Genomic DNA, 27,896 nt, shown 5'->3' on the forward strand with positions numbered 1-27,896 from the left:
ATTGCTTTGCTTCGAACACATTAACACATTAATGGTGTCACTACAACTTCTGCTCTCAGGAGCGTTCACTTCATTGAAGCAGCAATGTTGGTGGCATTAACCTAGCTTATACATGGTACATGTATATTTATATTTGTCATTCATCACTTATTCATTGTCTTTTTTATCCAGGGTGGCCTCTTAAGAGTTGCCATTGCTCTACCAGAGGGCCCTGCCATCAATATTACCCTAGTGTTGTCAGGTACCCAATACACCTGGGTCAAGAGGGACATTGTAGGTAAAAACATCTTGTCCAACGACGTAAAGCACTGGGCAGGAATCGAACTCCAGTCTTCCAATTGGGAGTCGGGAGTTGCATCCATTAAGCCACAGCGCCCCCTCAAGTGTCCTCTCAAATGGATAGATACTCCATCTTCACCCCATTTTCTTTATTTCCTCACCAATCTCTATCATTAAAGTCAGCGCTAAAGCATTTGAGAAACCTGGATCTTGCACCTTTCACCGTTAACTGACTTAAATCTGAACAAATCTGGTTCCCCAGAGTAATAGATTTTGTATCATTAGCTACACGCAAGTGTAGGTCATGAATGATATGAGAATTTACCGAAGGTTCAGCGAGCCAGTTTCATCATGTGCCACGTTTTCCTTGTGCATGGGTGGCTTCGAGTGATCCAATTTTTTTTTTGAACAAATACCACATTGCAGAAGGCAGAAAAAAGCTGCTGCTCTTTAACTTTTTTTTTTCAGTCTGACAATCTAAAAGAGAAGTTTTAGACAAGTTTGTAGCTTATTTGAAGAGTAATCTTGGTGAAAATTAAGAGGAAAATTTGACTACATAACACAGACTGTCTTATGAGTAAACACAACACCCTGACAAGACTGGCACTGATGTAATGTCAGTGTTCACAACGCTGTAAAAAGTCTTTATTCTAGAGATAATCTCTGGCTTGCAAGAAAACTTTACAGAACTTTCTTTGATACAATCATCTGAATATAAGTGGTGCACTTAGATGTTTGACCTCCCCCTGATCTGGAAAAAGCAATAAGAACAACAAATCTTTGTGGCACATTTGGAACAAAGATGAGTTTTGTGAAATAGAATATGTACTACGACTTTTCTCTATTAGAGTACCCAAAACCCTTTTCAGTATTCGTCATCGGAGCTGAGCAGGGTGGTCTTCTCCGTGTGTCCCGACCGTCGCCCGCTCCCACCGCGCCCCTTTCCCAGGATGCCTCCTCCACCGTTGCTGCTGCTGTTGCCCCCGCTGCCCATGGAGCCGGCTGGGTTCATCATCTCCTTGCCGTTGGTCTGGGGGTAGTGGTGGTAGTAGCCCGAATCCATGTCGTCCGACATGGTGCCCTGCTGCATGTACTGCTGGTAGGCGGGCGAGAAGTTGTGGATGGTGTCATTGAACATGTCACGCGGGTTCACCGTGTCCTTCAGGTTGTTGGATATACTCTGCTGCACAGGGGGTGAAGATTGGGGGTCAAGGGTGAGAGTACAGGGGTGAGAAAAGTAATGAAAGGGCTGCTTGCATTCACTGTACCATACACAATAACAGGTATTTCCTCTCTAACTAGAAGAGTACAAAGTTTCCCTTGTCATCCAATAAATGAAATTACTCTCCTTACAAATGGTATACAACCACTTCAAAGAAGTTGTTTTTTGAAGTTCTTCATTTCTTTCCCCTCCTCCATCAAAAATCAAACTTATCAATACAGGCCATCTGCCAGTAGTGGTCACTTTTCTTATCTCCCAACAGCCAGGGGATTTGAACCTCGAACGTCATGACTGATAGTCCATGTTCCTATCCAATGAGCCACAACAGCTACTCAAATCTAAACCTACCAAGTTTGGGTGTATCCCACTTCGTCCTCTAGAACCAAGGGTAGCAAAATTTGATGATGGGTGATAATGATGATAATGATGATGATGATGATGATGATGATGATGATGATATGGACAGCATTTATATATTTGTTTGCAAAGAACATTCAGGTGCCCTGCTCCCACAATATGTCACATATCTTTTACAAAGTCGCTGGAAAAGATTAGTCTTTAATTCAGATTTGAAGGTATCACGGTTGGATCGGTAGAGAATTCCATAGAAGAGGGGATGTTTAACTGATCTAATAAGCAAATGATTGCAAAATATCTGCAGAGTAAAATTCCATAATGTGAGACTTCTCCATCGTGTCTCAAGTCACCTGATTATTAACTATTTCTGCCAAACAAACTGTCAAGTCAAAAAAGTCTATCACTCAATGCAGTTTGTCAACATGCAAATGCAACATTTAAAACTCTTCACTGTTGAAATTCAGCAAAATTTTCCAAAAGTGACCAGTTCTGCCAATCACGTAAAAAATTGACTATCTGAAAAAGTTATGAAACTGTGTATTTCTGTAAGGGGTCTGTCTTTGGATGGGAGTATAAATCGCAATAAATTAATAAATCTATCAGATATTTATTACGCTTTCACGTACTCCAGAGCAAAATATAACTTTGCAATTTTTTTCTGATAATTTCGAAACTTGTCAACACCACACCTCAAAAAAAAAAAAAAAAGAAGAAGTAGAAGACGAAGAAGAAAAAAAACAAAACGGGTTAGTTTTATGTGAGAACTTCTGGTTCCAAAATTAATTCTATGAGTCACCCTGGCTGCAGGGTAGATACCTGCATCGAAGAGGAGCCGAAGCGTTGCTTCTCCATGTAGAGGTCAAAGGGGAAGGCATAGCGCAGGCCGATGGCACAGAAGAACATCTCGATGCAGATGAGGAAGTTCTGGTAGCCGGCGGATACAGTCCCCGCCGGTATCATGGACTTGCCATCTTTGGTCGTGGCGGGGCTGATGGCTCCGGCCAACTCCAGGATGGCCAGTAAAACACCTGTCGTGGGGTCAAGGGTGAAGCAGGTGGCATTCTCATTAGACTCTTGTATTTCATACACCGCAACTCAATCTGTTTATACAAAGGTCTTTAACCCATTGAGAACGAGTCCCGAGTATACTTGGGCAAGTGTCTATGAGAAATACGTGTTGCAACAAAATCAGCCCGTCCTCAACTGGTTAATAGCTCTATGTGTGCTTGGAGTGCAGATTGGCACACAAACCCCTGATAACTCTGTACACATTATCCAAAGTCCCTGGCATTGAGAGGGTTTAGAAAGAGTTAACTTTAACTTTACTTTGTTCACTAACTGGTACACAGGCTGGAGTGCTTTATTCAGGGATTGGCACAGATGTCTGAAAAATAATTGCCAAATGAACAAGGATTAGCTAATCCCCCTAATCCCCCTCCCCAGGTCACCCTGGCCTTCTTGGACAAAGGGACATTGCTACCCCTGAGTGGGCTTGCCAATCTATGACTACAATGTACCATGTAGGTCAAATTTGGATAGATTACTCAATGCCGAGGAAAAGTGCCTGGCCACATTATATAGATGATGACTGGAGGGGGAGGGAACATACCGAATGTTCCACCCAAAGGGTTTGAAATGCTACTGAGGGACTTATAGCCTCCTGAAATAGCATTTCAAACCCTGAGGGTGGAACGTTTGGTACATGTTCCCGACAACAAAAGTCATCATCTGTTATATTATATGGGTTAGTCAAATATGTCAACGACAACCACCAGCACAACGCACTCGATCGCTCGCTCGCGCAGCAGAGCCAAATTCACTGTGTGCGCGCGGTCCTAGGCCTTCTGTCATTTGTTACATGAAAATGTTTTCCCATGGGAGAACATTACAAGAATGTTTGCCCATGGGCGAACATAACGAATGTACCTCCACCACATGACTGTGTTTAGCTACTCACTAACCGGCATTTGACTAACCCATTTAATATAAAGGGTTAATTACTTCTGCCAATGATGGAGGTTATGTTTTCATCAGCACTGGCTTGTTTTGTTTGTCTGTTTGCAAAATAACTCAAAAAGTTGTGAATGGATTTGAATGAAATTTGCTAGAAAAATTGATAATGATACATGGATCAGATGATTAACCTGTTGAAAACGGAGTGATTTTCATATAACACGCATTTACCATTTACGCTAGCCCAAAAATACGCAGGTCTAGTCTTCAATGGGTTAATTTTGTTTGTGATCCAAGGATTTTTACTAGTATCTTTAAGGGATCGTACAGGTTTGGTTGAGACCTAATTTCAGGTTTCTAATAGTTTTTGGTGAGATAATGAGAAACCTCTTATGAATTATGACAGAGCATGTAATTCTATGAGGAATTCAACGTTTATTTGATGAAAATTGGTTTTGAAATGGCTGAGATATCCAAAAAAGTGTGATTCTAATAAAGTGTGGGACCCACACTTTATTACGATCGCTTTGTTTTACTTTGTTTCTGGATGTTTCAGTCATTCCAAACCAGGTTTTCATCAAATAAACTTTGAATTCCTCTTAAAATGGTATGCTCTGTACTATATCGTAAGTGTTTTCTTGGTATCTCGCAAAAAGTTAAAGCCCAATTCTCATCTCCACCAATACTGTACCATCCCTTAACAAGGAAAAGTAGAAATTACGCGGTGCGTAATATATGTCCCCGCCGGAAGTAGCATTTAGTAGCAATATGCACAATATAGGTAAAAAGATGAAGGTCAAAGGTCAAAGAAGTCAAAGGTCAAAATTCTATGAAGAAGTTTTGAAGCCCTCACCTAGTGCCATCACATAAAGCAAACGGAATCGAAATCAGGTTAGAAATGGCGAAGGAGTAGCATTTTGTAGGCAATGTGCAATATAGGTCAAAAATCAAGGTCAAAGGTCAAAGAAGTCAAAGGTCAAAATTCTGTGTCGAAGTTTTGAAGCCCTCACCTAGTGCCATCACTTAAAGCAAACGGAATTGAAATCGGGTTACAAATGGCAAAGGAGTAGCATTTTGTAGCAAAATGTACAATATAGGTCAAAAATCAAGGTCAAAGGTCAAAGAAGTCAAAGGTCAAAATTCTGTGTAGAAGTTTTGAAGCCCTCACCTAGTGCCATCACATAAAGCAAACGGAATCAAAATCGGGTTAGAAATGGCGAAGGAGTAGCATTTTGTAGGCAATGTGCAATATAGGTCAAAAATCAAGGTCAAAGGTCAAAGAAGTCAAAGGTCAAAATTCTGTGTAGAAGTTTTGAAGCCCTCACCTAGTGCCATCACTTAAAGCAAACGGAATTGAAATCGGGTTACAAATGGCGAAGGAGTAGCATTTTGTAGCAAAATGTACAATATAGGTAAAAAATCAAGGTCAAAGGTCAAAGAAGTCAAAGGTCAAAATTCTGTGTAGAAGTTTTGAAGCCCTCACCTAGTGCCATCATATAAAGCAAACGGAATCAAAATCGGGTTAGAAATGGCGAAGGAGTAGCATTTTGAAGCAAAATGTACAATATAGGTCAAAGGTCAAGGTCAAAGGTCACAATTGAAATTCTGTACAGAAGTTTCAAAGCTCCTGTTACGACCAAAATCACTCTGAGAATGATCGCACAAAAGAAACAATCAACTGATGTTCAGGCGGTTTATTAACAGTGATATTGTGGGTACAGACTGGTAATCAGCGTCACATCAGTACAACAATGATCAATAGAAACAGTTATAAATCGGTAGTGGAATCACTTACACGTATTAAATAATCCTTTGAAAGAGTCCAAATACGATGTTCGATGCACAGACGAATGATCCTTGACGCACGGATGAATGATTCCTCCGACGTAACTCCAGAGGCGCAGGTTACGATAGTCCACGTTATAAATCCAGGGTATATGTCCACAATAGATCCACCGTATAATGTTCCCAGCGAAATGTGCAGAATCCAACGACCACGTCCAGTTGATGCGTTGAATGATGATTCACTTTATATTGTCCAGCTAGGAATCCAGCCCGTCACAGCTTTGCCGTAGCAATGACAATGTCCGTTGACATTAAAATATGGAGTCCAATGAAGGCACATTTCTCTGCAGGCAAAATGTCTCCCAGGCCAAGTATCTCCACACACATAACAGGTCAGCAGGTAACACAGGACTGACTATAACAAGTCACTTCAGAGCCAGAAGTGACGTAACTCTCAGAGCAGAGGTGTTGAGTACTCTGCCTACTGCAGAATTTCTCTAGCTTATATACTATCTATTCACCCCTTCTAGCACATTCTGTAACTCTCTCCAACCTACTAGCCAGTCCAAGTTCCAGGAAACCTGGATGACTCACTGCCTAACTATGTACAAAACACCATTACCAAGAATAACTACCAATCACATTGGGCTACAGGGACAGTGCCTCACTCAGCCAAATATGTAAGCACTTCCCAGAAAATTCTGGAAAGGGTGAAATCATTCTAGATTGAGTGAGTTATAATGTATTTCCTCTTACATGCATGTACTGTGTAGTTACATTGTATACCACCTAGAAAATTCTCCACTGATCTGGTCAGCCTGTATGTACTATATCTATACCACATAGAATGTTCTCCATTAATCTGGTCCACCTGTGTACATACACGTTAAAACAGCCATGCATACAGTACATCATACATGTACATAACTACTAGTGTGTACATTTGTGACACCATCCCCCATGGGAAAAAGAAAGCCTTGCCGTAGCAAGGGTTTCTTTTACCTTCACAATTTCTCATTATTATTTACAACGAATGTGAGGTAAAATCCAAGTCAAGCAACAATAATCACATACTATCACATGCCTTTTGGATAGCTGCATTAATTCCATGTTCTCTTTTCATGGATACCATTTACAATGATATTGCTTGGATTCAAGGAGCTTATACAATCATATCACACTGTTTTGCACACATTAATGAATATGCTAAACACATACACTGGAAATAATATGCGGTGAAAACTTTTCACCTTTGATACTCTCTTCATGTTACACTCTTGACAGAGCGTCGGCAATTACATTGTTTTTGCCTGCCACATGTTTGATTTTGAGTGCATATGGCTGCGTCATCATGCTCCATCTGAACAACCTGTTGTTCTTCATTTTGAACCGGTCTAAAAAGACCAAGGGGTTGTGGTCAGTATAGACCGTGATCTCCCCTTTGCTATTTGTCAAGTACACTTCGTATTGCTGGAGGGCAAGGATGAGACTGAGAGCCTCCTTCTCAATTGTGGAGTACTTCTTCTGGTATGTGTTCAATTTTTTGGAGAAGTAGCTAACTGGTCGTTCAGTGCCTTCTTCATCTTCTTGGAGCAAAACCGCTCCCACTCCTACATCGCTAGCATCTATTGCCACCTTGAATGGCTTTGCGAAGTCAGGAGCTGCCAAAACAGGCTCATTAGCAAGGACTGCCTTTAGTTTCTCGAAGGCTCTTTGACACTCATCAGTCCAGGTGTACTTTGCCTTGCCCTTCAGCAGGTTTGTTAGGGGGGTGACTACAGTGCTGAAATTCGGTACAAATTTCCTGTAGAAACCAGCCATGCCCAGAAATCTGAGCAACTCCTTCTTGGATTGGGGGATGGGAAAGCCTAGTATAGCCTCTACCTTGGCTTCTCTTGGCAATACTTGTCCCTGACCGACTACATGCCCGAGATACACCACTTTGGCCTTTGCAAATTCACTCTTTGCCAGATTAATCACCAATCCGGCCTCCTTGAGTCGATCAAAAAGTTGCCGCAAGTGTGTAATGTGCTCCTCCCACGTGTCACTATACACTAGGATGTCATCAATGTACACTACACAGTTGTCAAGTCCGGCAATGATTTGGTTTGTCAGCCGTTGGAAGGTGGCTGGAGCATTTTTCATGCCGAATGGCATTACTTTGCATTGGAACAAGCCATCTGGTGTTGCAAAGGCAGAAATCTCTCTGGCTTTGTCGGTCAAGGGCACTTGCCAGTATCCCTTTAGAAGGTCTATTTTACTGACATATGCAGAATTTCCGACCCTGTCAATGCAGTCTTCTAATCTGGGAATGGGGAAAGAGTCTGTTTTCGTCACGGCATTCACCTTTCGGTAATCTATGCAGAATCTTTGAGACCCATCCGGTTTGGGCACCATGACGATTGGGGAGCTCCAACTGCTCTTACTAGGTTCTATTATGTCATTGTCTAGCATGTATTGAACCTCTTCCCTTACTTTTTGCAGTTTGCTCGGGTTTAGTCTGTAAGGGTTTTGCTTGATAGGGTCAGCATCTCCTACATCAACATCATGTACAGCCAGAGGGGTGCAGCCTGGTTTGTCTTTACACAGTTCTTTGTACTCATGTAACAGACTAGTCACATCTTTCCTCTGATTTTCAGGTAGGTAGTTCAGTGCCTCATCTACTTTCCCTAACATCTCTGAGTTAGACAACCTGGCACTAGAGGGCTCACTTCCATGCTCATCTTGAGCTTCCCCCTCTTCCTCTACTTCCTCTTCTACCACCTGAGCTACGTCTACCGGCTGACCAGCCTTTCTCTCATAGTACTCTTTCAGCATGTTTACATGACACACCCTCTGATCTTTGCGTCTGTCTGGCGTACTGATCACATAGTTCACATCATTGAGTTTCTTTTTGACATAGTACGGGCCACTGAACTTGGCTTTCAGTGGTTCACCTTGTATGGGCAGCAGTACAAGAACTTTGTCACCTGGGTTGAAAGTTCGGGCTTTGGCATTTTTGTCTGCCTTTCTCTTCATAGAGTCTTGTGACACTTTCAAGTGTTCCCTAGCTACCTCACAAGCCTTTGAAAGCCTTTCACGAAACTTTGACACATAGTCAAGTAGGTGGACCTCATCATCCTCAGTCATGAACTTCTCTTTGATGAGCTTCAGTGGGCCCCTAACTTCATGACCGTACACCAACTCAAATGGGCTAAAACCCGTCGACTCATTTGGGGAGTCCCTCGTTGCAAATAGCAGGAAAGGGATGCCCTTATCCCAGTCCTCGGGATACTCCTCACAGAACGCCCTAATCATTGTCTTTAGGGTCTGGTGATAGCGCTCCAACGCACCTTGGGATTGGGGATGATAAGCTGACGACTTCAGCTGCTTCACACCCAAACGATACATCACCTCTTGAAATATGCCTGACATGAAATTTGACCCTTGGTCAGACTGCACTTCCTTGGGCAACCCATACCTAGTGAAAAACTGCACTAGAGCATCTACCACAGTCTTAGCAGTGATATTTCGCAATGGGATAGCCTCTGGAAACCGTGTGGACATATCCATGATTGTCAAGAGGTACTTATGACCCGACCTAGTCCTAGGCAAAGGTCCAACACAGTCGACTAGAACCCGACTGAATGGTTCTTCAAACGCAGGAATCGGAATCAATGGCGCCGGCTTCACTGAATGCTGTGGTTTACCAGCCACCTGACATGTGTGACAAGTCTTGCAAAACTCAGCCACATCCACATTCAACCCTGGCCAATAAAAATGCCTCATGATCCGATCCTTTGTCTTTCTGACGCCTAAATGGCCGCCAACAGGTAACTCGTGAGCAATCCTCAAGATCTCACCGCGGTAACAGGGAGGGACAACAACTTGACGGACCACCGTCCAATCCTCATCAGCTGGCCTATGGGGAGGTCTCCACTTCCTCATCAAAATGCCATCTTTGACATAATAGCACTCAGGGACCTTTTCAGCCTCAGCCTCAGAACACGCCGTCTGAGACAAGCCTTTCAACTCAGAGTCTGCCTGCTGTGCTTCAACCAAGGAAGACTTGCTAAACAGCCCATCACTGTTAGCCTCGGAGCCTAATACAGCAACCCCATCATTCAAATCCTTGAAAAAGGTTTCTGCCAACCAAACACCGGAATTCTCCTCCACATCAACAGAATCCGCATCATCTTGAACAGCTCTACCAGCCTGAGACCTAGTCACAACACAATCTGGGAAAATCCCAGGAAACTCCTCCTGCAACTGCTCAGTTTCAGCAACCACCACTGGTTTATCCGAAACAACTGGAGACGCAACCACCTTGTCCCCAGCCAAGTCATTCCCCAACAGGAAGTCAATCCCTGCCATGGGCAACTCAGGAACAACTCCAACAGTAACAGGACCAGAAACTAGGTCACACTTCAAATCCACTCTATACAGTGGCACTGACATATAACTGCCATCAACAGTCTGAATCAAGACTTTTGCATTCACTGCACTATCTGGTGGAAAAGTCATACCACCATCCACCATCAATGACTGAGAGGCCCCCGTATCCCGCAGGACGACCACTGGCTTACCTGCCTCACCAGAAGTACATGGGGTCACCTCACCATCAAACAAAAAGCTACGATAGCTCTCATCCACCTGCTTCATCCTATCTTTGAATTTGGGAGATTGACTTTCAATGGCCTGTGTTTCACTGAACGGGACACTGTTTTCGGGTAGGACACTTTTTGACATGACAAATCCCAAGTCCTTCTTTGTTTTGTTTTGCAACTTCCAACATTGTGACTTTACATGCCCTGTCTTGTTACAGTGAAAACATTTGATGACATTTGCACTTGTACTGGACCCTTTGTCAGATTGAGGCTTTGGTGCCGATGAAGTTTCAGAACTCGTGCCTTTTTCAGAACCAGCATTCTTTGGATTGCTCGACTGAATTTTGTCTCTCTTGTTTCCAGAGAAATTCCTGAAAGGTGGTCTGTTGTCATTTCTGTGGGTCAGCTCATACTCATCAGCCATCAAGGCTGCTTTATGCAAACTTGTCACTTTATGATCATCCAAATGCGACCTCACACTGAAAGCAACACTCTTTTTGAATTCTTCCAAGAGAACAACCTCACGTAGGTTATCAAAATCCTGATCCACTTTCAGGGACCTGTACCACCTATCAAACATCATTTCTTTTTCACGAGCAAACTCAACATGTGTCTGGCCTGGTTTGCGGTACGAATTTCTGAACTTATGTCTGTACGCCTCTGGCACCAATTCATAAGCATTCAACACTGCTTTCTTGACTGTAGCATAGTCACGTGATTGCTCTTCAGAGAGAGATGAGTACACATCGGCTGCTTTGCCGACAAACACACTTTGAAGGAGCAAGGGCCAAAATTCCTGTGGCCAGTTCAAACTGTTAGCCACCTTCTCAAATGACACAAAATATGCATCAACTCTGTTTTCTTCAAACTTTGGCACCAATCGAATGTTCTTGGCCAAATCAAATTCAGAGGGAGCCCTTTTACGATTTCCAACAGTCTGTGCATGAGTCAATTCCATCTCACGCAATTTCAGTTGTTGCTCCATTTTCTTCTCTTCAATTTCAAGTTTCCTCATTTCAATTTCTCTTTCTCTTTCTCTTTCCTTCATTTCCATTTCTTTCTCCTTCAGTTGCAATTTAGCAAGCTCAAGCCGTGTTTGATCTGAAATTTGAGCTCGATCTGGAGTGTCAATTTCTTCTTTGAGCTCCATGTGACCAGCTACCAAGTCAAGAATCTCTGCCTTTCTTACACCTTGTGGAACATCTACACTTAAATGCTGTGCAATAGCAGTCAAATCACATTTGCGTAACCTTTGCAAATCTTTGAGGGACAAATCTGTCCTCTGAACATATGCCTGAACATCCATTGTACTGATTGACATTGTCACAATGTATTACACACAATATACAATTGAACAATCTAGTGGTATGATTCTCGCTTGGGGTGCGAGAGGTCCCGGGTTCAATTCCCGGACAAGCCCCCAATTTTGTTACGACCAAAATCACTCTGAGAATGATCGCACAAAAGAAACAATCAACTGAACTGGTATTTTGTCTGTACCAATGTTCTGGATTCCGGAACGTTCCAAATTCTAAGTTTTGGCTTAAATTCACTTCCCGGACAAGCCCCCAATTTTGTTACGACCAAAATCACTCTGAGAATGATCGCACAAAAGAAACAATCAACTGATGTTCAGGCGGTTTATTAACAGTGATATTGTGGGTACAGACTGGTAATCAGCGTCACATCAGTACAACAATGATCAATAGAAACAGTTATAAATCGGTAGTGGAATCACTTACACGTATTAAATAATCCTTTGAAAGTGTCCAAATACGATGTTCGATGCACAGACGAATGATCCTTGACGCACGGATGAATGATTCCTCCGACGTAACTCCAGAGGCGCAGGTTACGATAGTCCACGTTATAAATCCAGGGTATATGTCCACAATAGATCCACCGTATAATGTTCCCAGCGAAATGTGCAGAATCCAACGACCACGTCCAGTTGATGCGTTGAATGATGATTCACTTTATATTGTCCAGCTAGGAATCCAGCCCGTCACAGCTTTGCCGTAGCAATGACAATGTCCGTTGACATTAAAATATGGAGTCCAATGAAGGCACATTTCTCTGCAGGCAAAATGTCTCCCAGGCCAAGTATCTCCACACACATAACAGGTCAGCAGGTAACACAGGACTGACTATAACAAGTCACTTCAGAGCCAGAAGTGACGTAACTCTCAGAGCAGAGGTGTTGAGTACTCTGCCTACTGCAGAATTTCTCTAGCTTATATACTATCTATTCACCCCTTCTAGCACATTCTGTAACTCTCTCCAACCTACTAGCCAGTCCAAGTTCCAGGAAACCTGGATGACTCACTGCCTAACTATGTACAAAACACCATTACCAAGAATAACTACCAATCACATTGGGCTACAGGGACAGTGCCTCACTCAGCCAAATATGTAAGCACTTCCCAGAAAATTCTGGAAAGGGTGAAATCATTCTAGATTGAGTGAGTTATAATGTATTTCCTCTTACATGCATGTACTGTGTAGTTACATTGTATACCACCTAGAAAATTCTCCACTGATCTGGTCAGCCTGTATGTACTATATCTATACCACATAGAATGTTCTCCATTAATCTGGTCCACCTGTGTACATACACGTTAAAACAGCCATGCATACAGTACATCATACATGTACATAACTACTAGTGTGTACATTTGTGACACTCCCATGTAGTGCTATCATATAAAGCAAACAGAATCAAAATTGGGTTAGAAATGGCGAAGGAGTAGCATTTTGAATGTTTTGATCACACACGGACGCACACACGGACGGACACACGGACGGACGGACGGACGGACGGACACACGGACACACGGACACACGGACACACACACGTACGGAGCCCGTTTCATAGTCCCCTGCTCGAACTCGTTCGGCGGGGACAAAAAGATGATCACATACATTACATGTAAAAACATTGGATCCACTGCAACTTTGGCTTTAATGGTCTGTAAAGAATATGTTCTTTTACAGAAAGTCGTCACTTTATCCCAAGTAAAATCAGCATTGAAGAGGTGTTCTACGACACATCGATACCACCAACCCATCACGGATACCATGATAGATGATTTAACCCTGTGTGTACTTTGAGTGTAGATTGGTACAGAAAACCCCATAGCTTTGTACACGCTGTCCAAAGTCGCTGGTACAGAAATGGTGTTTAGACAGACAGACAGACTGTCCTCCTTACCTTCTGTGATTTAGTTTTACTGATTCGTCACATGTCCCCCCCCCCCCCCCCCCCCACATTTCTACACGATTTCAATGACTACGTCTTCCCCTATTATCTGCTGGGAAGTGTTGCTTGTACTTTGAAATATGTAACAAACTGCATTACTTCTCATCAGTATTGTGCTCTTTTACAGAGAGTTGCTGCACTGTCACTATGACACCACAAGAGGGCAGTGTATCATTTTTCACCTTGGTGAAAATAAAGTGACTCCATTATAAGCTCTCATTTATCGAGACTGCAGCCCCAAATGAATACACAGAGAGAAACCCTGAAAACATCTACTTTGTACATAAATGTTGACAATGTCCTGGTATTGACAAAGTACTAACAATAACAAAAGTGGTTCAGAGTAGGCTTGCACCAGCACCTTCACATGAGGAAAAATCTCCATAAAAGAGAGAAATCAGTATTTCTTTGGCAAGTATTTAAGTCCCTGCCTTAAATTTCCAGCTTGATAAATACTGAATTGAAAGCTTTCCCTAGATTCAATCCTAGGAGAGTATTCAGTTCAGGATTTATCAAGCTAGAAAATTAGGGCAGGGACTTAATACTTTCATCATACTTTCATATTTTCATTGAATAACTTTGAATTCCTCTTGAGATTGTATGCTCTTTCATATTTCAATGGTGGTTTCTAATGATCTCACAAAAAGTTAAAATCTGAATCCCCTATCTCAACTAAGATTATACCATCCCAACAAATTTCTCTGTGTGTGCCACAATGTAATTCCCCTGTATGCCATATTATTCTGAGATCACAATACATGAGAGCTTTTGAAAAACATGTAACTTTTTGTAGAAGCGTTTCTGAGAGGACTGTACAGCATAGTTGCAGAGAGAATTGCATGCATTGCTGTGATGTAAATTTCATAAAAAAGCTTTGCAACTTTTTCTTGCAAAACACCAACATTCAAAACACTGATCTTTTTCAGCATGTGTTGGAATTTAGAGCAAAATATCAAAAGTTGGCGAGCTGTTTGCTGAGACAGGTGTGTGAATGTGGTGCACAGAGTTTAAAAAAAAAAGAGAAATATTTAAAACCTGCATCAGCTGCAGAGGATTTGGCTGGTGTAGTGAAACAATGATGCCACAGATACCCACCTTGCCAAAAGGAGACAAAAATGATGGATTTTACGAGAAAAAACTTGAGGACGGGGCGGTAAGGAGTAAGGAGATCCCTCGTGGCGAAGTAGAAGAGGAAGAGGGCGTAGAGTGCCAGACTGACCGACACGTTGTAGATGAGGGTGATGTACAGGTACCCGTCATGAACTCTGGATGGACAGAACAAAGTTAAGAAAGTAACATGAAAGCAAAGAATACAGTAGGTACATGTTCGTTCATGTCTGTCCGCCTGTCTGTCTGTCCGCCTCTCTAGATATAATTAACAAAACAATACAGATATTAAAACTGCATCAGAAGTTTTTTTTTTTAAAGAACAAATGAGTACCACGCTACATGCGGTTTTCTATGATGAGAATATCGTGAAAAGTTTCAACGTTATGTTTTAATGAGAACATGTTGGATTACCAGTATATGGGGTGAACAGTTTTATGATACAACTGACAGTATGCAGTACACAGGTGTTTTGTTTGATTTGTGTGTTTGTTCCTGAAAATCAATTAACAGGGGAAAAAAAAAATATTTAAATGAAAATCTTTTCTCCCTGGACCGGATCAAAAGTCTACCATAGCATTATTTTCTGGTAGCTCTAAAATGACCATCTATTGAAGGAGTGCATTCTGCAGTTGGTGACATGACATTTGCTCCTGTGACAATTGCTTCTGATTTTTTTTCCAAGGAGGTAGGGTCAGGGTTGTGACAGGGTTTTAGGCTTAGTTTGACATGAGGATTAGGATTTGAGTTAGGGTTATGTTTGTTGATAAAATCTATGTTTGGCTTTGTGTGCAGATACTTCTTGGGAGCAATTGTCACAGAAGCAAATGTCATGAAACACTACAGCTATGGTGGCACTAGGAAGCCACATTACCTAGTATAAAGTCATGAATATATGCACAAATACAAACAAACAAACAATTAGAGAAATACTTACGAGAAATTTCCATCTGAGTATTTGCCAAATGGGAGGAGGATGAGAGTCGCCAGGGCCATGACTGGCTTGATGAAGCAGAACTGAAGGGTGGCCTGCTTGCAGAAGCGGAGGAAGCCAATAGAGTAAGTCTTGCCCCTCAGACAGCAGGTACAGCAAAATACACTGGTGGGACTATAGTGGTAAGAATGGAACGAAAAAAAAATGCATTTTGAAGAAATGAAAATTGTGGCATTTTGACGGAGCATGTGGAATATTAATTGAGGGGAACCATGCCAGGTACATGTAACTTTCTTTTCCACCAGTATAAAAATTGGCATTTTCCAGAATGATTTGATCCCTCCAGCGCAGTATGTCACTGCACAGCTGCAATGAAATAGTCAGTGCCTTCCTTGTTGTTCTTATTATTTCTTAGGAAGATTGAAACTCATGCTGGATACTCACAGCACAATGGCAGAGAATTTGAGGACATCACTCCTCACAGCCAAAGCCAAAGCCTGAGATGGCTCAAAGCAAATCAACCTCTCTATTCATCGGCTGCTGCTGTGATTGCCCCTTTTAAAGCCACGTACGAATTAGGCACGGAAGACAAAGAAGTTTTACAACATCGCTCTCCGCTGAGCTATTGCCACACTAATCATATCACATTTTACCCTAAATTACATTACAAGAATAATCATATCATTTTACAGAGATCTAATTTGGGGGCATGATTTCATTCCATAAATAACACTTCTTTGCTACAACCATTTGCAAACATGATTTGAGGACACATCAGACACACCATTTGACCACTTGAATCTATCCAGTCTCATAAGGTCCATCTCACCAGGAGAGCGAGTACATCAAACATGAGTGACGTCACTCCCGCCACTTCACCCTGCATTTAAGTGTCCTCCAGCATCCTTTCATGAGGTTAGATACTCGAAACCACACATTTTCTCAGTTTCACCTTCGTCTGCCTCTCGCAATGACAGCTAATTAATATCAACCCCTTCTTGAAAAGTTGCCCTAAAGCTACCGTAGATTGTACCATGTGACACAGCACTGCCATGTGAATTTCCTGCATGTATCAATGTACACCACACTGCACACTTCAAAATCTATGGAAATGAAACAACATAGCTGTTAAAGTCAAAAAGGTTTCTACAGCGGGGTAGCAAAATGTACCACTACTATTTCTTGTAATAATAATAATGATATAGTCATCTGCTAGTAATAATAATAATTATAATAATCATCATCATCATCATCATCATCATCATCATCATAATGATAATGATAATAATGATGATGATAATGATAATAAAAATAATAATAACAATCATCATCATCATCATAATCATAATCATAGCAATAATAATAATAATACAAAACTTGCATTTACACATAGCACATAATCCAGAAGACTCTAGAGATGCGCTTTTAATACCAAACTTCCTAGACATCAGAAAAAAAAAATGATAAGTTAGAGATTTTGCAAATTGCTTATCGTCTGTCTCAGTCCTAGGTTTATCTGGCAACCTACTCCACAAAATTGGTAACTGCAATAGGATATACATGCACAGAAAAGTGATGATTTTAAATGAAACCCTCATATAAGAATCTCAAAGGAGGAGAAATATTCAACAGACACGGAGCTCAGAGCCTCTCTCTGTGATACTCAAGCACCCCATCTGCATCACTAAAGAAGGGAAGAAATGGAAGTGTCAAAATTTTTTTTCCTCTACCTCCCACATTATCTTATAAATCACCTTCAATCCTGCTGCTAACAGCTCTGAAAGGCTGAATGGCCTTCATACTCTCCTGAATATTTCTGTTATGCCTTGTTTTTGCTTTTGTTTTAAGGTATTTTGTTTTGTCCTTATTTTTTGGTGTGTGTGTATGTGTGGAATGTGCATTCATGTGAGATTTAAAATATTCATCTAAATATAGCAAACATCCCAAAGAGAACTTCTAATGGGTCTGAAGCGATTTTCTAGCACAACAAGACCTTCTCTCTCTTCTTCGTCGTGTGTGGGATCCACATACTTCTGTCTATTAGCGTTGCTATTTTCGGGATAGATTGCTGCGCTTTCGCAGCGGGTACTTTGGGTGAAATTCCTCGGATCCGAGTGATCAATATTCCAGTCAGGCCGCATTCTGCAATCTGGGGCAGTGCGCAGATGGCACGCACGGATGGCGAGATGACCTGAAAATGGGGACAAGTTGCCCATTTATCAGATGAGCACACAGCCCTTCGAACATATGGGTATGTGTGCGTGAAGGGGAGGCATAAAATGGCATAAAGAATTGTCAATTCCACTACATTTTGATTACCTCTCCAGCTGCGTACTAACAAATTGCCTTTTTTTTTCAGCATCATACCATATGGGCTCGTTCGATACAAGCACCGTTTGCTGCATTTCGCTCTGAAAGTCTGTCTTTGAACAGTGAGTGGAAAATGTACGCATTCCTCACAATGTCTTAAATGAAATAATCTAAGAAATCTAAGAACGGTACTCCACATATCAGTCATTTCTATGGAGCTGCAATGGGGTCTGAGCACATTACAATAACGATAGATTTGAAATAATGCCATACGTTTCTTGGGTAAAATATTTTGCAAATGAGGACTTGTAAGACAATTATGCGAGTGGTTGAATTTGAAATCAGAAACCACATTGCCAAAATGAGACAGACATATTTTTCCTTTTCACAGGAAAACAAACAACAAGCAAATACATACAGTACCAGATAGATAATACAATTTTTCTGAACATTATGGATTACAGTTATACAATCCTCTGTGTGAGAGAAACAGATATGTTTTAAGTTTGGATTTCAATGTTTCTAGGCGTGTCCCGTCCCTAATGGACAAGAATGAATCTTTTCTCCTCATGAGTCATTATGCACATAATCAAGATTTTTCTTCCCTCGGCTTTATGCATACCGGTATATGAGTTATTTTTAAAAAAACACACATATAAATGATGCTTGTTGACCTGCGTGTGATTTATGTGTCACAAATATATTTCATGATTACTGAATGCTACCATAGACGTAGTCACTACTACGAGGTGATCATCATTCTTCAGTAATGGATGATCATACTCACTTTGCTGGCATTTTCTGTGTTAATTTTACTTGCATCAATTGATGTCTGTGGCATTTCTTCTCAAAAAAAAAATCACTAAATCTACATCTAAAATTCTACTGAATGTTGGAGACATCTCGTACGTTCTACAGCATGATAAATGCAGCAGAACTATGATGGTATAACTGAATCCACAATGTTGGTGTTATGTACACACATAATATCAATAAAGACTTCAAGCATTCTTTGTGCACAGAAAGCAAAGGTCAATGAGACAAGACCTGGGGAGTGTTTCTAGGAACCTGTCCACACACCCCAGTAGGCCTAGTTGGCTAAATAGAGACTAATTATAATTAAATGCAAAACAAAGATCGTCAACAAGGGACTGACTTGGTGTGGAATGGTTTCTAGGAACCTGTCCACGTAGCCGTTCACCACGCCCGATGGCCGAACGAACATGCACTGCTCACGTGTCTAAAATTAGAAACAAAGATCCTTGAGAAATTGAGTGGCGAAAGATACATCCATTACTCCGGAGACCATGAAAAGTGCATCTCATGAATGATGTGAATAAATTTGGTTCCCTCCCTCCAGCTTGTGATGTATGCTTGCACATATTCTTAAAACTATTCAGTTTAACATTTCATATCATAATCTTGTATGTTTTCCTTGTATATATATGTTTCTTTGATTTAATAAAGCAATCACTGAGGATGTGCCTCTTAACCAAATACCTTTAAACAGTATGCTTTCTTGATCAAATATTTCTCTCTCTCTCTTTTTTTTCTATGATCTGCAATATACTCTTCCAGGACAAGTAAGCACATACATGTATAAGGAATTTTACAGGACACTGTGTAGTTATAGGTTCACTGAAATATTGATTTAATATGCCATCAAAATAATTAGTGATTTAATTCATGCCAAAAATTCTCCATCTATTTCATGGAACATTCATCGCCTTGACCAATAACTGAGGAAAAAAGAAAGTATTAAAGGGTACTTAATGATTGACAAACATTGGCAGTGGTAACTTTTAAAATCCTCACAGACAGGACATGGAGCCACAGTACAAATTTCAGTATGTACAATGCATGACACAAGTCTCAAAATATGCAAATACACTACAAAATGCAACCAAATCTTTATCTTTCACAAAGAAAAGACCAGTTACGACTATTCTATGTCCAATATAAGTCTTATGGACATTCTTGATTTTCATTTCAGAGTCCAGTCCACAGATTGAAGTCAACTGTCAAGTCTTAATACCAGGCAATGGGCTGTAATTATAGTCCCCTACATTCAATCCACAATTGTGAATTTTGTCATCCTTGGTACAGTGTATTATATCCAATATATCTTTAAAAAAAAAAAAAAAAAGAAGATGGACAGAGATATTATACAAGACAGACATGTATCTAAATGAGTGTAGAATTCTACAGTTGCGTAATATGACTGAAGATTATTTCAAATACAAAAAAAAAGTGCTTTCCCATGGTTTAATTTGGAAGACTGTTGAATGTATGATGATCTGAATTAAAATATGGTACACAGTGTAACTGCTGTCCAGTACTTAGCATAGCCTACCCTCTGTATGTATGTACAAAATGTCCTTTGTCCATACAATATGGGGCAGCCCCACCTAGTGCATAATGAATAGTTACAGACATATGCATGGAGAAGGGTTTACTGACCTCCTTCCAAGCAATGCAAATCGCACCCTGTGAAACAATTCTAGGCGGACTGCCTGAAATCCCACTGACCCTTGCCTACAATTTAATACCACCTTGGACTGTTGGTGAATACATGAGGCTACTGCGGTTATAGATTGACCGAGCATCAAAATGTGAATCTGCTTTGGTTTCCTAGACGACGCCGAACGGCTGGCTGTATCACATGATCCTAGGGATGAGTGCTGCGATGAGTGAACTTTGGCTGCAAGATGGCTGGGTGTAAATGACTGCGTGATATGAATACAGGGGAGAACCTTTGGCAAGGGATCACATTCCTAAGATCAGGTGGTGAATTGCCCTTATACCTGGTACGAAAAACTTTGAGGTAAATGCCCTCACAATGTAGGAAAGTCTGCATATGCATTCATCTTAACCAATCTGCACCATGATATTCATTTTCTTTCTTTCTTTTTTCTTTTCTACTAGTATGTACTTCTACACCTAACCAGTAGAGGAATCCATATATGGTGGCTTTGTACAACACATAAATCAACAAGAAGCTTATCTTCACAACCGAGGAGTGCTTTTCATTTTGTTCTTGTCGCAACTTGCACTGCGGTTATGTTACTGTTGACATTGAAAGTCATGATTTATGAACACACAGCTCAAGCTCATATATCTTGCACTTGAAAACATATCACGCTAGACTTAATAATTTTAGGTTGAAGAAAACACACAAATGAAATGTATATTCTACATATTTCACAAGAATAATATTTCAAGGATTGGGACTCGTAAATAACTTTGTGAGTGGTTGAATTCATGATAAACAATTATAGTGACAGAATGCTATCAAAGCATTAATATCACTCTTCAAAAGAAAATGTCAGACTTCCAAGCTTAGATATGATATCTAATACATGTGTGCTACAGGGAGCAATAATTTCATGAGGTGTTGATTTTACAAATATCTGCCAAATATTTACCAAACACTGCGAGATATTCCATGCATAAAGTACAAACTGTAATTAATCAAACCCAATAGGAAACATAAACATGAAATGACAAACATCTCCGTCGCAAGATTCAAGGCTCTGTCATCATTATGTGACGTTTGCAAACTTCTCTTTTGCTAGGTACAAAATGCAGATAAGACTTCCCCAAGTTATGTTTTAATAGCTCTATTTTTCATAACAGATAAATGAGCAGTTGAATAACCACACATATTTGCTTGATAAAACATACTTCAGTAATTGCTTCAGAGAATCAAATTCAATTTAAAAGTGTAATATTTCTTTTCGCATAAATGTGAAAAGACCATGACACTTAAAGTTTTTTTTTTTTCATGGGTGTAATTCATATTAGTCAACCTTTAGATAAATGGCTCCTCAGCCATCAAAACAAACGCTGGACATGAAATCTTCATAAGATGTCAACATACTGCTTGTCATAACAACTGTTAAATCATGCTGTAATCACTTAAAATTCCTCACGAGTGAATTTTACATCAAACACAGAATATTTTCCAATGTGGAAGCTTTTGAGAATTTCCCACCCTCTAGAACTAGTGTGGAGATACTATCTTATGCAAAATACAGGCAAATATTTTGGGTGACATCGAGAAAAAAAAGTATGTTAATGTGAGTATGTAGATCATTCTCTCTCTTCATTTGTGATCACTGCTCACAATCTGCAAGAATCAAATGAAAGATGCCCATAATCTCATGGAAACATTCAGTATTCTCATGATCGGGTATTTGCCACTTCCATTATAGCTGCAGTGAAAACAAACAGCTCGCCTGCACCGTACATGTGCCGGAGCTGGAGTGTGAATCGGTGTGAATGCTGTGCATGCATGCATGTGCACACAGTGTATGAATCCATGTGGTGATATAGACAACACAGCATCGGTGTTCAAAATCCTTGCTCTACCATTCTTTTACATAATTAATCAATAATATTTCTTGTGGCTTTCGGAAATGTTAAGATGTACCACATCTGACAGTTTCATGAAATTTAAGCCAGTTATGACAGAAAAGTAGATAATTTCGTCTCAAAAATTCACCAATCGTGCACTGACCATGGATTTCTTTTCACTCCAGCCGCCACTAAATACCCAGACGTCACACCATGAAAATACTTCTGTCTAATTTTTCTCCAAAGAAAGTTTCAACCTTTAATCCCAACTATCCAATCTCAAGATGAGAACAGCCACTAAATACTAGAGGAAAAAAGTAGAATCAACTGCTTGAAACGAGCCGAGTCCTTCTTTACAGAGTGTGACTCCCATCATAATTTTCCCCTCTTTCAGCGGGAGAGCTTTGGCATTTAAACCCCACTGCATTCAATGGTTCCTGTTAAAAAGTGCAAGCAACTCCCATCGCTAAGAGTACATTAGCAGCACCTGGGCATTCAAGACAGTTTTGTTTGCATACATGTGTGAGCAGACAGTAGACTTTCCAAGATGTAAGTAAGGCAAGTGTACTTGTTTGATAGTAGGCAGTTTACAGAATTTTAAAATCTGGGATTTCTGACAATCATAATTTGAAACAAAAATCAATCTGCTTGTATAATGTATCTAACTCTGCTTGCTTGTAATGCATTATCACGTTCAGAATTATTCATACCTGTATATAATTGTGATCTGAGAGCATGTGCAGCATCAGCATTTTGTGAATGCACCGATTTTCACGTTTTATCAAAGCTAAGAACTGCAAGGAATATACAGAAGTTTGTTACATTCATAAATTATTCTCATGTTATTCACACTAATTGTATATATCCATTTTCTATTCTTGTTACTCTCCACATCTGTGTTTTTATCAACCATCAGTTCATAATCCCATCTCATTCTCTCTTAATCCGTTCCTAAACTTTGATTAAAGTGTGAACTGACTTTCTTCTATCCATCCATCCATCCATCTATCCAAAGGGGTGTCAACGTCTGCATGTCAAAACACATACTGATGCACAGAAAAAATATATATATTCTGAAGGAAAAGAGAAAGAATGGGTACATTTCACTTTTCAAGTATGCTCAATCCAATCTAATAACAACAGAAAACCCCTCATATTTCTTATCACCACAATATCTTCTCATTCAGGATGAAAAAGAAAGACCCCTTGTATGGTAAGAATGCTAGGTGACAACTTCGCATCCATCCATCATTGTATTCTGTTGTTTATTTTTACTTTTGTACAATTTTTTTTTCTACATATCTATCTTCCTTTTCTATCAAATGATTTACCCACCAGTTCTTCTGCATAAATCAATTACTTATTCATCTGTTGCTTGACTGACTGAGCGTCAATCTCACCATCTCTCTATCCATTCAGATTTCCCCCGCTGCACGCTCAATCACTGTGCCGCTTGTTTTGGAGCTGTCCCGCGGATCAGATTGGTTGTACATATTGGATCAGCGTATGAGCGGGCATGATGCGGTTGGCATGGCGGCGGCGGCGGTACACATAGTGATGGGAGCAGTGCACCCTTTGGTCTGATCATGACCTCCACACGGCTCAGCTCTGGGGGGCTGGCTGCCTTTGCTATTAGGAGGCTCCCATCACCAACATCCTGGGGGCTGGTCATACAAATTTAACCAGGCCCACAGGCATGTGCACCTCTTCTTCCCTATCATCCCCCCCCCCCCCCCCACCCCCATCCCTCCAGGGCGCGACCTTCACACGGTGGCTTCAAGGTAATGTTCAGCTGTGCTGCTACAACACGCTTTCCCTGGCTTCATGTGGGGGCTGGTAAAATGATTTGGTAGGGTAGATTGTTTCACACATCTATCGCATACTCCTAGAATAGCTCTATATTTCCCCGGCTCACTGCAAAAGCACTCCATGGCCAACATTCACGTCATACATGCGTTTTTTCCTTTCCAGACCAAATTTAGCACTTCAGGGGATCATAATAGTAATCCGCATGCCTTGGGCCTGCTCATTGCAGTAAATACTCTGCGATTATGCATCAATTTGCGAGAGTTAAGATTATTATCTGATGATTATCATGAACCATAACGAGATAATCGTTTTCACGCAGACAATTGCAATTGGAAGCCACTTTTCTTTGTCAATTATGTCACTTTCATATTATTGGTCACTCTTAAGATGGCTTGATCTAATCGCTCTCCATTTACAAGTGTTTGGGTTTTTTTTTTCCCACCTCATTAGAATGTGCTTCATGTTGTTATCTACAATAATGATATCATGTTGTCAGAGTTGTCTGATTTTGGTCTGGTTTTGTATTCCTTATTTTTTTCTTTACTCTTTTTGCTTCTTGTCAATATGTGGTGAAATTATTTTGTGCAGTGTGTGATGTTACTGTATTCATTGTGGAGATAAATTTGATTTGAAAAAACTGACAACACAAACAGTGTGTCCTTTCTAACTATGCCATTTCTAGACATCATCCCCAGCTATGCAGAATACTGCCACCTCTGTCAGGGTGGGTACTGTATTATTGCTTTGATTTGACGAAATAAAATTGAACTGCCTGTGACAGTGTAATGTTTGACGCAAGCCAAGGTGCGCTGCGAGGTCAAAAGCTCACTTCTAAATGCCGACTGAACACAATGCACACACAAGTACCCCCACAGAGCAAACTTTAAAATGAAAACATAGTTCTGGTAAGGGCTTCAGGACCCGTCTTTCACCATTTCATATTTGCTTGCAATATATCGAAAGAGTCTACCAAGAAACTTACCTGGCTGACGCGATTTGCCCAGATGATGAGTAGTTTCGGAGTATTTTGAGATAAAAAACAAAAGTCGGTATACCGACTTTTATTCCAAAAGGATCCAGGTTAACTCGGTCTCTGGGACAACTCGGCCCTATTCCAGACAATTTATACACAGTTCGTGATCGCCATTATTCTGTAGATAGGCGCACGTTCATTTTGGATGCGCGCGTTGTATCAACTCGGCCCATAACTGCGACCAACCAGGACACGAAGCGCTCCCCTAGTAAAACATTATAAAATCCAGAGGGACAACTCGGCCCCGCCATCAAAGTGAGGCCGAGTTGTCCTGAGTCTGAGTTAGCCTGACCCCGATCGGGTAAGTTCTGAGATGCGAACATTTTTGGTTAATATTTTTATTTTTCGTCATTACCCAAAGAATATCTCGTTATTACAGCATTATTTCACACATTTCTTAGGCACACGTGTACATTTTTGGGGCGAAATTTGACAATTTTGCAGGCGTACCAGAACTATGTTTCGCCTTTCAGAGGTGTGAACTCAACAAAGACGGACCCTAATGATTTATGCCAAATGAACAGTACAACATCGGTTTGCAAAACGTATATGTCATTCATCAATTTTGCACTTCGGCAACTCGGTAAAATCATACATATGCCTCCGTCTTTTGTTAACTCTTGGGCACAGAGAGAACAAAATAGTCATTGCTGCTGATTCAAATCATATTTTGTATCACTTTGTGTGTGTGTATGCAATGTTCTAGCACTGGCATAACACATCATGGCATTCAATCTCAATATGGGTGATTCCGTGAAGTTGGGGCACAAAGTGTTACATCTTAATATAACTCAATATTAATTATGCTGTACATGTTGTTTATCGGCTTTACATCTGTATTGAGACCATACATTTTCCTGGAAATTTTGTGCCATTCAGACTCAATTTTGATGAAGTTATTAAAACAATATGTAACTGTGTCCTGTAGCATCGTGACGTGTCCATGTAGCATCGTGATATTTAAAATCTGGTCCTAAAAGACAAATTAATGCAATTAGCTTGACCAAAATTTGATACAATATGCATAATTACTAGATTAGTCAGATAGCTAAATATCTTAACTCTCCTTTCCACAGTTTTACTTTTACAAGAAAATTACATAATGTGTCACTATGCTACGCGGTGTCCACCAAATGTAACAAAAAAGGACACCTCATAGCATCGTGATACATTTTGTAATTTTCTTGTAAAATCAAAACTGTGTAAAGGAAATATGAGATATTTAGCTATCTCATTCATATCTTGTAAATGCATATTGCATCAAATTTTGGTCAAGCTAATTGCCATAATTTGTCTCTTAGTACCAAATTTTGAAATATCACGATGCTACATGGACACGTTATGATGCTACAGGACACTGTTACATATTGTTTAATAACTTCACCAAATTGAGTCTGAATGGCACAAAATTTCCAGGAAAATGTGTGGCCTCAATGCAAATGTAAAGCCTACAAACAATAAATGTATAGCATAATTAATATTGAGTTATGCTGAAATGTATCTTTTAAATATCACGAAGCTACATGGATACTGCCCCAACTTCATGGAATTACCCATATGGATTTGATGCTGTGTGAGCATTCCCTACACGATGCTTGGCACATTATTGTGTTTTTTTTTTTTCTATCTCATGCAAACTCTTACCTGCTCTGAAACTGACACACAATTGAAACATTGAGAGTCAGGCACGACAGAAATTCAAGTTTGTGAGGTGTTTACATTGTAAACCTGAATATGAACTGGGTAGAAATTCCCTTTGGAAGTTCCCTTTGGAAAACAACAACACAAACAAAATCCCTACATTCATGTTGCATGTAGGCCTATCATGCAAAAAAAAACAACGATGGAAAATTATTCATTTGCAGGTAAAACTAGAAAACAAACACCTGAAAATGCAATAATCATAGTGGTGTCCCATTCCTCATTGTGTTGATACTGACACTGAGAATATCTGATGTAATATCGACATGACATGGGGCAACTACTTCTCTTTTGCCTTTGATCAAGTAAGAACAACAATATTTGATCACATATTTCTGAAATAGCAAATTGGAGTGGTGCTAAACTTCTAAATTGAACCATATCCACACTGGATGCTACTCGTCCTCTCATGAACTATCAACTGAGGAGAAATAAAAAACAACCTAAAAATATAATACATTGCTCCCCAACAAAAAAAAAAAAGAAAAGAAAAAGAAGAAAACAGAATGCATTTGTTTCATGGCAACAAAAAATGCATAATGCCTGAAGGGAATTTCCCTTATTTACATTACTTGCAAGGTATCTCTGTTCAGACGTGATCACAGTTAAAAATGGAACCAATTTCAACCCACTTCCACACAAACAGCTTTTTGCGTGAAGCGTTGCGACAGAGGAAAACAAGATTTATTCATTTGTTAGACTACAAATGACCACACTTTTCATTTCTCCTTCAAAATCTAGCTATCCTATCAAATTTGATGTCAATATTATTAAATGAAATGAAACTGGGATGGAAAACAGATGTTTTTTTTTTTCTAAAACATCAATAACAATAGGGATCAAAGAAGTTACTAGGATGCACTCAGGCATAAAAACAAAAACAAGAAGAAGACAAAAACAAACAGTGACAGCTTTAGACTGTGTGCGTAAAAAGAAGGTCTGCACGTTAAGGTCAAATGAAACTAATTTTAGCCCGAGGATAAGTACTCACGTGATCGGGTTGCCTCTGATTTCGGACATAATGGCACTCTCTCCTCCAAGGTATTCGTAGCACAGGCTTAGGAAGTTATATATTACAAATGCTGCAAGCGTAGAAGTAAGGGAAAAATGCAGAACAGAAAGAGATTGATAAACAAATAGTAGAATGCATCGAGTCAAATTTGGAATGGAGGACAATTCATATTATGAATAGAAATGTTGAATTA

At 40.2% G+C, this 27,896-nt stretch overlaps 1 protein-coding gene across 1 annotated transcript; it reads right to left on the reverse strand.

Moving 5' to 3' along the window:
* Positions 1-1,144: 1,144 nt before the first annotated feature.
* Positions 1,145-27,753, reverse strand: LOC139711493 (transmembrane protein 184A-like). Its single transcript, XM_071623371.1, has 5 exons — positions 27,683-27,753; positions 15,486-15,656; positions 14,537-14,706; positions 2,675-2,886; positions 1,145-1,462 (listed from the first exon to the last, which is right to left on the reverse strand). Exons 1-5 carry the CDS (start codon positions 27,709-27,711, stop codon positions 1,145-1,147), a joined length of 900 nt encoding a protein of 299 aa, XP_071479472.1. The 5' UTR covers positions 27,712-27,753.
* Between the last annotated feature and the right edge of the window lie 143 nt (positions 27,754-27,896).

Source organism: Diadema antillarum, unplaced genomic scaffold (assembly GCF_040938485.1).
Source record: "Diadema antillarum isolate AM-2024a unplaced genomic scaffold, OU_Dant_1.0 seq00001662_RagTag, whole genome shotgun sequence".
In the NCBI taxonomy this organism is placed as follows: Eukaryota; Metazoa; Echinodermata; class Echinoidea; order Diadematoida; family Diadematidae; genus Diadema; species Diadema antillarum.